At 43.5% G+C, this 14,158-nt stretch overlaps 1 protein-coding gene across 6 annotated transcripts in view; it reads right to left on the bottom strand.

Moving 5' to 3' along the window:
* Positions 1 to 1,020: 1,020 nt before the first annotated feature.
* SLC2A3 (solute carrier family 2 member 3) overlaps positions 1,021 to 14,158 on the bottom strand; it is an 89,969-nt gene continuing 76,831 nt past the window's right edge. For 2 of the 6 annotated variants that reach the window (XM_032874661.1, XM_032874662.1), the window contains 9 exons: positions 13,122 to 13,214; positions 12,429 to 12,589; positions 10,527 to 10,767; positions 9,866 to 10,028; positions 9,362 to 9,549; positions 6,493 to 6,597; positions 5,803 to 5,904; positions 5,155 to 5,358; positions 1,021 to 3,521 (listed from right to left, as the gene is read on the bottom strand). In XM_032874661.1, the coding sequence (XP_032730552.1) occupies positions 3,306 to 3,521; positions 5,155 to 5,358; positions 5,803 to 5,904; positions 6,493 to 6,597; positions 9,362 to 9,549; positions 9,866 to 10,028; positions 10,527 to 10,767; positions 12,429 to 12,589; positions 13,122 to 13,214 (1,473 nt within the window). In that variant the 3' untranslated portion in view covers positions 1,021 to 3,305. Of the gene's footprint in view, positions 3,522 to 5,154; positions 5,359 to 5,802; positions 5,905 to 6,492; positions 6,598 to 9,361; positions 9,550 to 9,865; positions 10,029 to 10,526; positions 10,768 to 10,919; positions 11,424 to 12,410; positions 12,590 to 13,121; positions 13,215 to 14,158 lie in introns of those variants that run through there. The other 4 variants (XM_032874664.1, XM_032874663.1, XM_032874665.1 and 1 more) reach the window with 3 other exon arrangements.

Genomic DNA, 14,158 nt, shown 5'->3' on the forward strand with positions numbered 1-14,158 from the left:
CAATATAGGACTCAATCCCAAGACCCTGATATCATGACCCCAGCCGAAGGCAGAGTCTTAACCCACTGGCCACCTAGGCGGCCCTGAGGCCGACTATTCTAAGCACAGGGGTACAAGTGCAAAGCACCTACTAATAATGAACTTGAAGTATTTGAGAATTAGAAGGCTCAGCAGGGCTAGACTTCTGTAAGCAGAAAAACAAGAGAAGTTAAGGAAACGTTTTAGGTAGAGTAACCCTAAGATATTTTTAGGGGGTTTTGATAATGAATGAAAGCGGTATATACTCAAGTATTACTCCGGGGTAACAGGAGTCAGCTAGGATATATGGTCACAAAATTTACAGGTCATAGTAAGGGAGTCTGGATGCCACTTTAAGTGTGACAAGATGTCATCAGGCTTTAAGCAGAGGAGTGACACGATCTTTTTGTTTACTCTGGTTATTGGAAAATGGACTGAGAGCGCGCAAAAATGGAAAAAGGGACCTGATATTCCCACAATTATGGAGAATATGGTGCAATCCCCAAGCTCTTTCAGGACATTCAGGGTTTCATTCTCCTTCCTCCTAACAGAGTACCAGTGTCATGATTACGTTTGCCAGCAGGAAGGCTTGTCAGAGCTCATGCCTTGGCCAAATAGAAATAAAAAAGGAGCCATTCAGGTAACTTTAGTAAGGATAGGGAATGTAAGGAAGGGAATGTCAGAATGTCAGTCCATAAATGAAGGCATGAAGTTGTTAATAAGTGCAAGTGGGTGTGTTTTCTTGTCTAAACGGAAGTTAAGGGGCACCTGGGTGGCTCAGTGGATTAAAGCCTCTGCCTTTGGCTCAGGTCATGATCCCAGGGTCCTGGGATCGAGCCCCGCATCTGGCTCCCTGCCTGCCTCTCTGCCTACTTGTGATCTCTGTCTGTCAAATAAGTAAACAAAATCTTTAAAAATAAATAAATAAATTGAAGTGAAGAAATGTAAACTAAAGCTGATTTTGTTGAAACCAAAGCTGAATTAAAAAAGCCTGTGATGTCTTATGTACATTCAGAGTTTTTATTTCAAAACAAAGAACCACAGTAACATTAATAATAGAAAATCCATTTGGAAATATTCACAATCTGGTCACCGAGAAACGGGAAAACTTCCACACAGCGTTACTGCCAACCCACTGTTTTTTGAGTCTTCAGAAGCAGAGGGGTGGTTAAAGTCACCTGGTCAACCAAGCCCCATTCCATGGAAGCTCTGTGATTTTCTTTTCCATATGCTGTGACCAGGGGTAACAGTGAGAACTGGTGACTAAAATACTGTTAAGGGCAAGGGTTTGGCTAAAGGGTCTGAAATATGTTAAGCACCAAGGAGAGAAGGGTGATCAAGCAACATACGAAAGAGCGAAGACAGAGTAGGTGTCATGGGGCCCAATCTTCATTTATAAAAATACTGGGAAACTAGATGATTTGTAGAGGTGTCCATGACCTGCAGCAAGCGTACATCCCTCCCTCCACCTTGTCTGACTCTAAAATGCTCTACAGTTAGAAGTCTTCACTTTGTTTATTACCCCTTTAAAAGAAAGGCTCCCTCTCTCCTCCCACTCCCCTCCAAGAGGCCCTATGTTCTGATCTCACACTTTCCTTTCCCACTGCCACTCTCTGGGTATAGAGGGAGGAAGAGTCCTCCACCCTCCATCTCAAGATTTAAGGAATTCTCCCCCAATTGCCCAACAAGGAAAATTAGCCAGATGAGCCTGAACTCTGAAGTCTGGAATAAAACTGTAGATACAAATTCTACCCAGCAAAGGCAGTGTTATATATATATATATATGGAGATGAGTTTGAATACCTTTTATTCAAAGGGGGGCTGTAGGAACAGAAGACACAAGTTACCAGTCATCTACTCCCACCCAGAGCAAAGTGACAGTGCACATACATTCATACTCTCAAGTGTGGGCTACACTGCACATTTACTCATACTTCCCCAAATGTATGGTCCCCTAAGGGCACTTGCCGTCACACTATGCAAATATGGTAACAGAACAAGCATGCGACGACCCTAAGCAGTAACATACTTAACTAGGTAATAATCGTTCAGGAAAAATCCTCTCCCAGAGCTGAGGTTACAAGTTCCAAGTTAGTTTATGAACATTCTCCTCTGAATTCTTTTAAAGCTATGGCTTAAATATAATTAAAAATCAACAACTAAAATTTCCTAAAGAACAAAATGGAGAAATACAGAACCTCTACCAAGAACCACTATTTTGGGCTTTTCATTTGGAAGGTTCTCCTACCAGGCGGGTGTTAGGAGTACTTAAAACACCCCCTACCCCATGAGTCTGCAACAAGGGGAAGTAGTTTTATCCAGTGAGGGGAGAAGGATTTTTAGAAATAACCTTCCCTTCTCTGGACTCCAACCAAAGTTAGAACCCACCCACCACCATTAGCTATAATGCCCATCTTAATAATAACCCTAGGTTTCAAGTAATACTACATATAATTTTAAACAAAGAAAGAAGTTCGAAAGGTAACCAACCAGTAGCTTCTTAATACAGGCACACGACTTTTCTGAGAAATTAAACTTTATAGAGTTTCCACCTGAAGGTTAAGAGGCAACATGCAGACTTCACACACCCCATCACATACCCTCTGAGAACATGTTACGCTTCTCCCTGAATCTGCCCTTATTGCACCTCGACCTCTCTCTCCAGCATCGCATCTTCTACCCTATAACCTCTCCTCAAGCGCCTCCCTCTATCCTCAATTTCCTTATGTTTTCATTATTTGGTAAAATTATTTTACACTTAAAAAAATAAATATTTATGCAATAAAACCGGAAGATTAAATAAATAAACTCAAGGTTAATTTGCTCTGCAGAGCTGTATGGAAGCAAGGAAGGTGCTCTTATTTAATCCCTTTCTGCCCTCCACACTCATGTACATCTGCTTCCTGAAAGTCTGGGATCAGGGAAACTGCACCTCACTCTTACTCCCCTACTGGCCCTCGTGAGGCCCTGTTAGAACCCAAGGGAGGAAGAGCTGGCAATGTTGTCATATGGCAAGCGGCCAGTTCCTCCTGAAATGAAGGTAGGTTCACTTGATCTCTCCTCAATAGAAGAGAAAATGTCCAAGAAATGAAATGTTTCAAAAGCCACTGAAGATACTAGCTCCAGCACTGGGTTCCTCTGAGTGCTCATGGAGTGTGTGGGAAGAGAAAGGAATCAAGTAGCAGCATTCAGAAACAGTCCTGGGTTACAACCTGATGAGGTCTCTCCCTCATCTGGGGGAGAGGTGGCTTTTCCATGTTGGGAGGGAGGCGGGAAGGAGGCATGGCTTAGACAGTGGCAGTCTCCTTCACGGGCTGGATGCTGTTCATCTCCACGATGGGGCCCTTCTCAGCTCTGTTAGCCTCCCGTGCCTGCCCTTCAAAGGATCGTGTGATTTCCTCAAAAGTCCTGCCACGGGTCTCAGGGACTTTGAAGAAGGTGAAGACCAAGAAGATAATGAGGAAGCCAGTGAAGATGATAAAAACATAGGCTCCTAGATAGAACTAGTGAAAAGATACCAAAAAAAGAGTGTCAGTGTAAATTCTGGTCATTGCCAAACCTCTCCTTCCCGTCCATTTCTAGGAGGCCTCGAGGCACAAGCCTTCCACATTTAACAAGAACACGGAGTCTTCTTTGTGTCTTTAAATGCCACTGCTCACTTACTTTATCTCTAATCCTGTGTCATTCCTTTTCCCATTCATTAAAGATCCCTATCTGCTCCCAAATACCTATTGAGTATTCTAGGACATTTTTTAAAAAAGGTTTTATTTATTTGTCAGAAAGAGGAGAGAGAGAAACAGTGTGTCTGCACAGGCAGGGGGAGAACGGCAGGTAGGAAGAGGAGGTGACTCCCCACTGACCAAGGAGCCTGATACAGGGTTGGATCCCAGCTCTGGGATCATGGCCTAAGTTGAAGGCAGATGCTTAACTGACTGAGCCCCAACCAGAGGCCCTAGGACTTCTGATTATTTTAAAAATCCGGGTTTCAAAAAAAAAAAGGAAAAAAAAAAAATCTGGTTTCTGAAAGACTCACAGATATAGGAAATGCATTCTGTGTCCACTGCAAGTACATTTATTTAAGGAATCCGTTCCAGGTCATTTTATAGTAGGATCTCATTCATTCATTAATATCCTATGATTATTAATGAGTCTTTAAGGTCATGAGGTCATTAATGCCAGCTAATTCAAACTGTGGATTTAAGTGTTGTTCTGGAATCCTTTGAGACTGATCATGATCACTGTATCTAGACAGAACTATTCCTGTAATCACCCCAGACCAGCGGTGGGGTGGTGGGACACCACCCACCCAACTGGGACACCCGACTGCCTCAGTTGGTAGAGTGCGTGACTGGATCTTGGGCTCATGAGTTCGAGCCCCAAGCTGGGTGTAGAGATTTTTAAAATTAAAATAAATAAAAGTGTCCAGTTTTGGGGCACCTGGCTGGCTCAGTCAGTAGAACATGTGACTCTTGATCTCCATGTCTTGAATTTGAGCCCCATGATGGGGGGTAGAGTTCCCTTTAAAAAAACAGAGGTCCCCAGTTTCCCAGTTTTGCCCTCCTGCTTCAACCTTTTTTTTGCTACCATTCCTTCCTTTTCTATATGCCATTGAAAATGAGAAGAAAATCTGGTTTAAAACACTTGACATCTGGGGCGCCTGGGTGGTTTAGTTGGCTGAGTGTCCCAACTCTATTTCTCGCTCAGGTCCTGATCTCATGGTCAGGAAATCAAGCCCCAGGTCAGGCACAATGCTTATTAGCGCAGTGTCTACTTGAGATTCTCTCCCTCTTCCTCTGCTCCTCCCCTTCCCACAATCTCACTCTCTAAAATAAATAAAATCTAGGGACGCCTGGGTGGCTCGGTTGGTTAAGCGTCTGCCTTCAGTTCAGGTTATGATCCCCTGGTCCTGGGATCGAGTCCCACAGGGAGCCTGCTCCTCTCTCTGCCTGTTACTCTGACAAATAAAAAACCAGTATCTTAAAATAAATAAAAATTTAAAAAACAAAACAAAACACCAAAACATGAAACACTCAATATCTAATCCTCTGCGGCATCAGTTGCCAGATTTTAAATGTGTTGGCTTTAGTGAGCTGATTTCGAGATGGGCTTGGTTGAGTTTGTTTATAATTTACTTACTGCAGCTGAAGGGAAGAGTAGCCCAATGAGAAAGTTGGAGGTCCAGTTGGAACAACCAGCCACTGCCATTGCAGCTGGGCGGGGTCCTTGGCTGAAGAGTTCGGCCACGATAAACCAGGGAATGGGGCCCGGGCCAATTTCAAAGAAGGCCACAAAGACCAAGATAGCCCCAATACAAACAAAGCTCATCCAATTATAGTCATCCTAAATGAGGAAGGAACAAAGAAAGTTAGTAGTAAAGACAGCTCAGCCTGGATAGGATCTAGCCTCCCAGAGATGAGGACTGATGGATAATGAAAAGCTCCCTCTGTCCTGGGGTACAATGGAGTTATTTGACTTAAGACTCAAAAGGCTGGGTTTTTGAATCCTAGCCTTGTGCTCACACGTGTTATTCTGCACTAAGATCATTTCATTACCCGTAAAATGGGAAAAATTACCTCAACGTTACATGAAGAATTAAATTACAAGCCTGTTATGTAGAATGTATATATACAATCATAGCAGTTTCATTACCCATCTCTGATGATTCACTTTTTGTAAAACACGTGACTTTATGGATCTCCGACCTTACCTTCCCACCCAATGTCAGAATCACCTATAACCCTCTCTTCCCATCCCCTCCCTCTCCTTCACTCAAAGAGTACTCACCTTCAACAACAAGGAGATGGTCATAAAGATGGAACAAACAGCCATCCCTCCGAGGCCAATCATATGCAGAGTCCTCCTCCCTGCCCTTTCCACCAGAAACAGCTAAAAGAAGAATAGAATGTAAAATTTCTGCTTTCCCTTTCAGGAAAACACTGTTACCAACTACCTGACTCTGCCTTACCAACAGCAGGATACTTGTTATAGTCATACTTCCCTGTTTATTTACTTAAGATTTTATTTATTTGAGAAAGAAAGAGGGAGAGAAACAGCATGAGACCGGAAAGGGAGAGGGAGAAGCAGGCTCCCTGCTGAGTTACACGGCCCATGCGGGACTTGATCCCAGGACTCTGGGATCATGACCTCAGCCAAAGGCAGTCACTTAACCAACTGAGCCATGCAGGCACCCCCACACTTCCCGTTTTAGTTCTGAGTTTAAAGCATCCTACAGAAAGAATCCCTTTAATACCTCCCTCTTTCTCACCTACTTCTAATTTGTTTGGAGTGAGTAAAGACTTTTATACCCATCATTCAACAGCTCTTCTTCCCCAGAGGAGAATGAGGTAACACAAAGGTTTATTGTATAAATGATGGTAGGGAGGAGGGAGATGGCAGGACAAGAAACCCAGCTTTGAACCCAGCGTAAGAACGCCCCCTACCCCCGTCCCCAAACTTTCACACCATCCAACTTACAGAGACGACGGTGAAGATGGTATTAACCACACCGGCGCCAATGGTGGCATAGATGGGCTCCTTAACACCTGCGTCCTCGAAGATTCCTGTTGAATAATAGAAGACCTGATAGGAAACAAAAGATACAACTGTGAAACCGCAGCTGTGCACAGCAGTTAAAAAAACCCTCAGAAAAATAAACTCCAAGTCCCAGGAGGTTAAGAGTCCTTTCTGGGCTTTTTGGTTCACTCAGTGTCTCTTCTACAAAGAAATCGTCTTCTATATCTTATCCCTCTTCTCTTCTTGGTTCTCAATTCTAGCTACTTGTTTCCATTTTCTTCTTCAATGTTTACTCCTCCTGCTCACTGAAGTCTCCTCCTTAATAACTATTGGTTAAGCTTTTTTGGTTTGTTTTAAAGGCTTTTTTTTTTTTAAATAACCTCTACACCAAACATGGCATTGGAACTCAAAACCCTGAGATCAAAAGTCGCATGATCTTCCGACAAAGCCAGCCAGTAGCAAGTTCCTCAATTTAGCTTCTTCAACGGACAATTCCCCTAACCCTTGAACCCGTGAACAGTGACTGGCACACAGATATCCTATTCTGACAGCGAAGCAACTGGAAGGAACCTCAGCCTGCTCGTGAAAATAGAAACAGAACCTCAGCTGACCCCTAATCCTAGGTCCTTTCTAAGTGTTTGAGGAAATGACACCAGCTATCATTTTAATTTAACATTTACTTAGTATTAAGTAAGCTACAGTTTATACTATTGTTTATTATTTGTTGGTCAGCCTGCTGAAATGTAGGGTTGCTACAGCTACCATAGTTAATTTTGAGATGTCCAAATACTGAACTCAGACCTCCAGGGAACAAGGGAACAGGATCTAGATCGGCTAAGGTTCAGTCTTTCAGGTCTGGGTCAGGAGTTTACAATTTCATCTGGAGTGTTTGCCCCTTATACCCGTATTGTCATCAGACTTTGTGATGAACACATGCGTTTACACTGGACCTACCTTCTCAAGAACTCTTCAAACACCTACAACCTTGGATAGAAACTATGTATATTCATTATTTTTTTAAAGATTTTATTTATTTGACAAAAACATAGCAAAAGAGGGAACACTCCCCATTCGTGTTGTGTCAAATAAAAAAAAAAAATTAAAAAAAAAAAAAAAGATTTTTTATTTTTAAGTAATCCCTGCACCCAATGCCCCAAGATCAAGAGTCACACACTCTATAGAGTGAGTCAGCCAGGCGCCCCAACAGTGATTTTTATTTTTTATTTATTTTTTATTAAGATTTTATTTGACAGAGAGAAGAGATCACAAGTAGGCAGAGAGGCAGGAAGAGAGGGGGGAAGCAGGCTCCCCGTTGAGCAGAGCCAGATGCAGGGCTCCATTCCAGGATCCTGAGATCATGACCTGAGCCGAAGGCAGAGGCTTAACCCACTGAGCCACCCAGGTGCCCTGGCCACAGTGATTTTTAAAAATGACAAAATTTGAAACTGGGATCCATCAAATCACCTCAGAGGTTTTTTTTAAAACTACTTTTTCAAAAAAGTAGTTTTTTAAAAAACTACTTTTTCTCCCAGTTTCTGATGTAACAGCCTCTAATCCTTCATGAAAAGCACTGCTATTTCAAATACAAGTAACCTTCTTGTATGTGAGGGAGAAAAGGCCAAGGACCAACTTGCTATTTTGAGTATCAAGTAAGTGTGTTTTGCAAAATGCTTTGCTACTGAATGATCTAATCGTATTGATTGAAGAATGACGTGATGAGAAACCCTCTGGGCAGAATCAGAACAAGGCTGTGTTTCATATCCAAAAACCCGATCTGCGAATGGATAGAAGGTATGGGAGTATCCTCTTACCACTACTAGAACCCAAGAACTAGAAGGTCGTTAGTTATCTGCAGAATTCAAGCTACCTGCCAAATGCCAGCTTCCACTTTGCTCCCCACTTTGAACTGAGTCACTATATTCAGAGAGAATAGTAAGGTCAGCTCTAAGTTCCTAGTGTGCCCCCAGATCTCTTGTATTTATTTCCTACTTGTTCCCCAGGGCTTTACAGTGATTTTTTTTTAAGACTGTAAAGTCCTGGAGAAAAGCCACAGAGCGTAAATTCTTGCATCTGCTCCAGTTGCACGGCCTGCCTTATCACTGATGACATCAGATAGGATTGATCAGAGTAAAAGACAACTAGAAATAAGAAGGAATGGTCAGAAAAGAGGATTAATTAAAAGTAGGTAAGTGTTTTAAAAAAGTTTGAAAGAGGGCGCCTGGGTGGCTCAGTGGGTTGGGCCGCTGCCTTCGGCTCGGGTCATGATCTCAGGGTCCTGGGATCGAGTCCCGCATCGGGCTCTCTGCTCAGCGGGGAGCCTGCTTCCTCCTCTCTCTCTGCCTGCCTCTCTGCCTACTTGTGATCTCTCTCTGTCAAATAAATAAATAAAAAAAAATCAAAAAAAAAAAAAAAAAGTTTGAAAGAGAACAGTATTAACGACAAGTTCCAAGACTAAAGGTGATGAATTTTTTGTTTTATTATTTATTTTCTTATTTCCCCACATGGAAAACATGTACTGCAGATAAAATTTTTAAAGAAATTAAAACAGGGGCATCTAACTGGCGCCCTCAGTAAGAGCATATGACTCTTGATCTTGGGGCTGTGAGTTCTAGCCCCAGGGTGGGTGTAGGGATTATGTAAATAAACTTAAAAAAAAAAAAAAAGGAAAAAATAAAACAAGTCAAAACCTGGATAACCAACATTTTTGTAATGGCTGCTGTGTGCAAGAATTGTGGGGACTCTGTAGGTAGTAAGGAGGTGAGCAACCACTCTCGCTTTGCCCCTCCGGCAAGTGGAAGCATGTGTGGGACAGCCAGGGACAGCTACTCACAGCATTGATTCCAGACAGCTGCTGGGACAGCTGGAGCATGATGGAAATCATGATGGGCTGCTGGTAGCTGGGCGATCGGAAGAGCTCCAACACGGTGGGCTGCTTCTCTTGCGCCATCCTCTCGCTCTCATCTTTCATCTCCTGGATGTCCTGACTCACGTCCTGGGTGCCCCACAATCGTTGGAGGACTGGTCAAACAGACAAAGGATAAAGATAAGGCGCCATCTCGACTTCATTTCCCCTGTAACTCAGCTGGGAAGAAGTCACACTGGAATGAGCCCCAGATAATGGCTCATCTATTAGCATCTGTGCCCTAACCCTAACCTGCTTCTCACTTCACTCTTTAAGGGGTGCAAAGTTTCTGACTCCAGAGCAATCAGGAAAGTCTCCACTTGGGTCCAGAGGAGCAAGGAAAGGAGCAGACAAAACACAGATCCAATACCCTCATCCTAAAATAAACCACGACCCCTAAATTCCTACATCGAAGGTGTGAAGGATACTCACTCTCCTTAGCACTCTCCTCTTCCCTTCTGTTGATGAGCAGAAATCTGGGACTCTCGGGGCAAAATGGAAGGGCTGCACTTTGCAGGATAGCTGGAATGATGGTGAAGCCCAAAAGCAGGGGCCAAAGGTCTTCCGTCCCCATGATGACTTTCAGACCAAAGATCTAGAAACCAGATAAAGATGATACTTTATAAGACTCATACTTTATATAACCCGCAAATCAATCAAAAAAAAAAAAAATCAGGGCGCCTGGGTGGCTCAGTCGGTTACTTTATCTGCTAGTTGGTTCAGGTCATGATCCCAGGGTCATGGGATCGAGTCCTGCATGCGAGTGGGTTAAGTATGTGCTTCTCCCTGCACCACTAGCCTTCCTCCCCCGCTCCTGTGAGCGCACTCATGCTCGCTCTCTCCCTCTCACAAACTGAATCTTAAAAAAGATAAACTTAAGTAAATTCAGAAAACCATCCATTCTCTTACCAAAGGAAAAGATAAATTCTGTTTCTTCTTTCTCTATGCTGCCTGCTTCTTTAGCTATCTGTGAGCTACGGTAATAGGAACACCTAAAACTTACATATGCCAGAGATTCCTGAGAGCTTTATCTATGTCAACTCATTTTATGAGCCAAGAAACTAACACGTATTAGATAGGAGCTCTGGAGTACCTGAGCCACCAGGATTCCGATGACGATGCCCAGCTGGTTGAGAGTACCGAAAGCCCCCCGAAGGGCAGTCGGAGAGACCTCGCCAATGTACATGGGCACAAAACCTGTGCAGAGGCCGCAGAAGAGGCCAATAACTAACCGGCCCAGGATCAGCATTTCAACCGACTCGGCAATTTTGCAGAAGCCCATAAGGCAGCCGCCAGCAACGGCCAGGAGGTTGACAATCAGCATTGAATTGCGCCTGAAAGGTTAACCGAAGACAGAAGTCAGCAAAATAGGCCCAGCGGGATCTTCTCTTTCCTTATCTCTCTACCCTCCTCCAGTCTGTTATTAGAACATTCTAGTTGAGATAAGATCAATGGTTCTTACACCTCTGTCCACAGAAAAACTCACCTAGAGAACTTGTTTAAGATTGTTTTAATCCCCAGTGGCAGCCAGGATTCTAGCAAGCACAAAGGCCAGTAGTTCTCAAAGTTGCCCACAAACTAACTGCATCAGCTAGGAATCTGCAAGAAATTAAAACTGTCCCACCCCACCTCAATTTACTAAATCATTAGGTCTGACTTTGGGACCAAGCCCAGCAACCTTGTTCCCAGAAGTCATCCAGGTGTTGAGTCTCGCTAAGGTCTGAGAACCACTGCCCTGGGCAATTCTGATGCAGCTGGTCCACAAACACACTCGAGCAATTTCTGGACCAGTGCTGCTCTTGTTATGCTTCTTACTCGATTTTGTTATAGCTGCTTAGGTGCCACCAACATACTAATGGAGACAGATTTTCGACAAGTTTTTCCATGCACAGAAAGCAGACCGCTTCAGCTCTCTGGCTCTCGGCTAGTCTATGGTGAGGCCATTTACAGTAAGTACTGATAGCCAGTATAAAATAATAAATCACTGCATCTATGTGTTAAGAGGGGCGGCCAAACCACCGAAACAACTAGAGAAAGTCAGAAGTAAGAGCTTAACGCTGAAAATTATTGCGGACACTTGAAGAGACTTGAGGGACTCTGCCCTGGGGTGGCCTGTTGGAATTCCCCGGGAATTCTCAAACACTGGTACTTTTAAAAGCTCCCTGGGAGATCCTAAATGTGCGGCCAAAGGAGAGAACCTACTGTTAAGAGAAAAGTTTTATCCCTCATCCTCACTTTTACATTTCTCTGCATTCCTTTCCTGGTTTCCCTACTTCCTCTATTAGGTTCTTTTGCTAATAATGATAGGAAAAAAATCACTGAGTTATGGGAGGGCCACATGAAAATTTCAATGACTTTAGGAATCACATGGTGGCCTCAAAAATACAAACACAACAAACCCCAAGTGTTATAAAATAAAATGGACTGCTTTAAGTTTTTTTAGACGTTGAATTCCATTTGTGTTTCCAGAATGTCTAATTAGCAAATGAAATGGTTTCTTCACCAATCATTACTGAAAGTGTTCCACTAAGACATTTTACTAAGTCAGCAGAGAATGAGAAGATTCAATTTTCTTTTTGGGGGAAAAATGTCAGTTATTTGGCCATTATCCACATTTGCCACAGGCCAAGGATTATAAAGCGTTTCCTCCCAATCCTGTTTTGTAAAGACCTGCATGAAATCCCAAATTTTCTAAGAAAAGAAAACAACTTCTGATCTTTTAAATCAAGTAGGTTTCTGGGAAATTCACAGTGTACTTTATTAGAGAGTACTGAATTAGCTTCAGCTGGATTGCAAAGGCTAATCTAATCTCTTGATGGGCAGCAGAGCTGCAAGCAGTCCTACTCAGTGCCAGCTGGCCTATCCTTTATTTGCCTCCATGGGAATCTGGGATGCTCGCATTCAAATGCATCATCACCTTCCCACCCTAATTCTCAATACCTGTTCTCAATGCAACCGGAAGAGCCCCCTTCCTTACCCAGTTTCTGGTCAGTACCTGCCAAAGCGGTTAACAAAGAGTCCAACGGAGAAGGAGCCAATCATACCACCAATGGAAAAGATGGCCACAGACAAGGACCAGAGGGAAGTGAGTAACACCTCAGTGGGAGGGTCTTCCAACTTCTCCTCCAAGGTGTAATTGATGAAGTCCTTTATGATCTGCCAATTAAAATGATTAGACAGATAGGTTGTTACGGCTGAACAAGAAGGAGCAAATATTGGGGATCTTCCCCTCCCTAAAATACCAGCATTACAATCACTGGTAGATGATCAAGTAAATGGGCGGGGATGGAAGAGATCCAGACATTTTGGAGGTTCACGGTAGCTCTGAAAAGAACAATTTTGATTTGTCTGAAAATCCCAGTAGGGAGCAGCACGATGTTCTGCGACTACCCCAGTCCTCTCCTAAAGACCCTCCCACCCTCCTTGTAACTAAGCCCTGAGGGATAATAAAGGAAGTTTATCCTGACAGGGTGAGAAGAGGAATGAATTACAGTCAAGGGTATGGGGAGCAACTGAGCTTTTTCCTTTGACTAAGGATTCAGTTAGACTTCCCCACCAGTTTTATTCTGCCTCCTCAGCCTTCACCAAGCTAGATACCAAGTTTGTCTGAAATTCTTCATTCTCGAAACCCTACTTAAAGGAATGATTTCCCTATTGCAAATTCTAGCTCTGGTCGCTTGGCACTCACCATCTCAGGAGCATTGATGACTCCAGTGTTGTAGCCGAACTGGAAAGAGCCTATTGTAGCAATGGAGATGGCAAAGATCAGAGGAGCGGTGACCTGGGGTGGGGGGTAAAAGGGAAGAAACAGTCCTTAAAGCTCTCCGCTGATGATTGTCTCTTAGTAATTCAGGAGATCTATTAGGAGCACTTGGCCTAGGAGTGGTATGGAAAGAACAAAAACTTAACGAAATTTAGGTAATGAATGGGGGCAAAAGCACAGGTTATACTTGAGAACGTCTCCGGAGATATAGACAACCACAAAAACTCGGGAAAAGTGGCAAGAAAAACTGGGAAGAAAGTTAAGAGGAACTGGGTTAACTGGTTTCAAACTATTAAAAAAAAATTGCTCCATATAAAAACAAGCATAGAACTGCAGGAAGAGAGCGAGCCTTGGGATTCCTAGAAATAGGATTCTTTTCCAAACAGCTACATCCAGTGCTGTCTGCTTCTGGACCCAAGATCCCACTGAAGCCCAGAGTGGTGGTGGTGCCTAAGCTACTGGGCTATTCTTTTCGCTCTGGATAATGGAATCTACAAAATCTGCCCACGGTATCCTGATCCCATTTGAAATTCTTCCTGTTCACTTCTTTTAGTACTGCTACCCCCACCCAGTAGGGGGAGAGCACACGCTCACTCCCAAACCAACAGACCTGAGATGGGCTGGGGAAGGGGGAGTCCTCTCTCACCTTGCTGGGAGTAATTCAATCATGTGTTTATTTTAGATTTCCAACTCGATTTTTATGGCTGAATACATCTTCTGCTGCATTCCCCCCACCAAATCCTTCCTTACCTTAACCACCCCCTCTTTATGTTAGAGTGGCCAGCCAGAAGTTTCAGTTCCCCAAGTTGACCTTGCATCCCAGACAGCCAGGCATTAAGTACCTAAGACGCCCTCGCACGCACACAGTTCTTTCTGCTTAAACCATTTCTCGTCAATACTGACCTCTTCCTTTCTGCTTTGCTTCATCATTTACTATTCTTGAGGACCTTTATTTTCTCCTC

The sequence above is a fragment of the Lontra canadensis genome, unplaced genomic scaffold, assembly GCF_010015895.1.
Source record: "Lontra canadensis isolate GAN:19392208 unplaced genomic scaffold, GSC_riverotter_1.0 scaffold53, whole genome shotgun sequence".
Lineage (NCBI taxonomy): Eukaryota > Metazoa > Chordata > Mammalia > Carnivora > Mustelidae > Lontra > Lontra canadensis.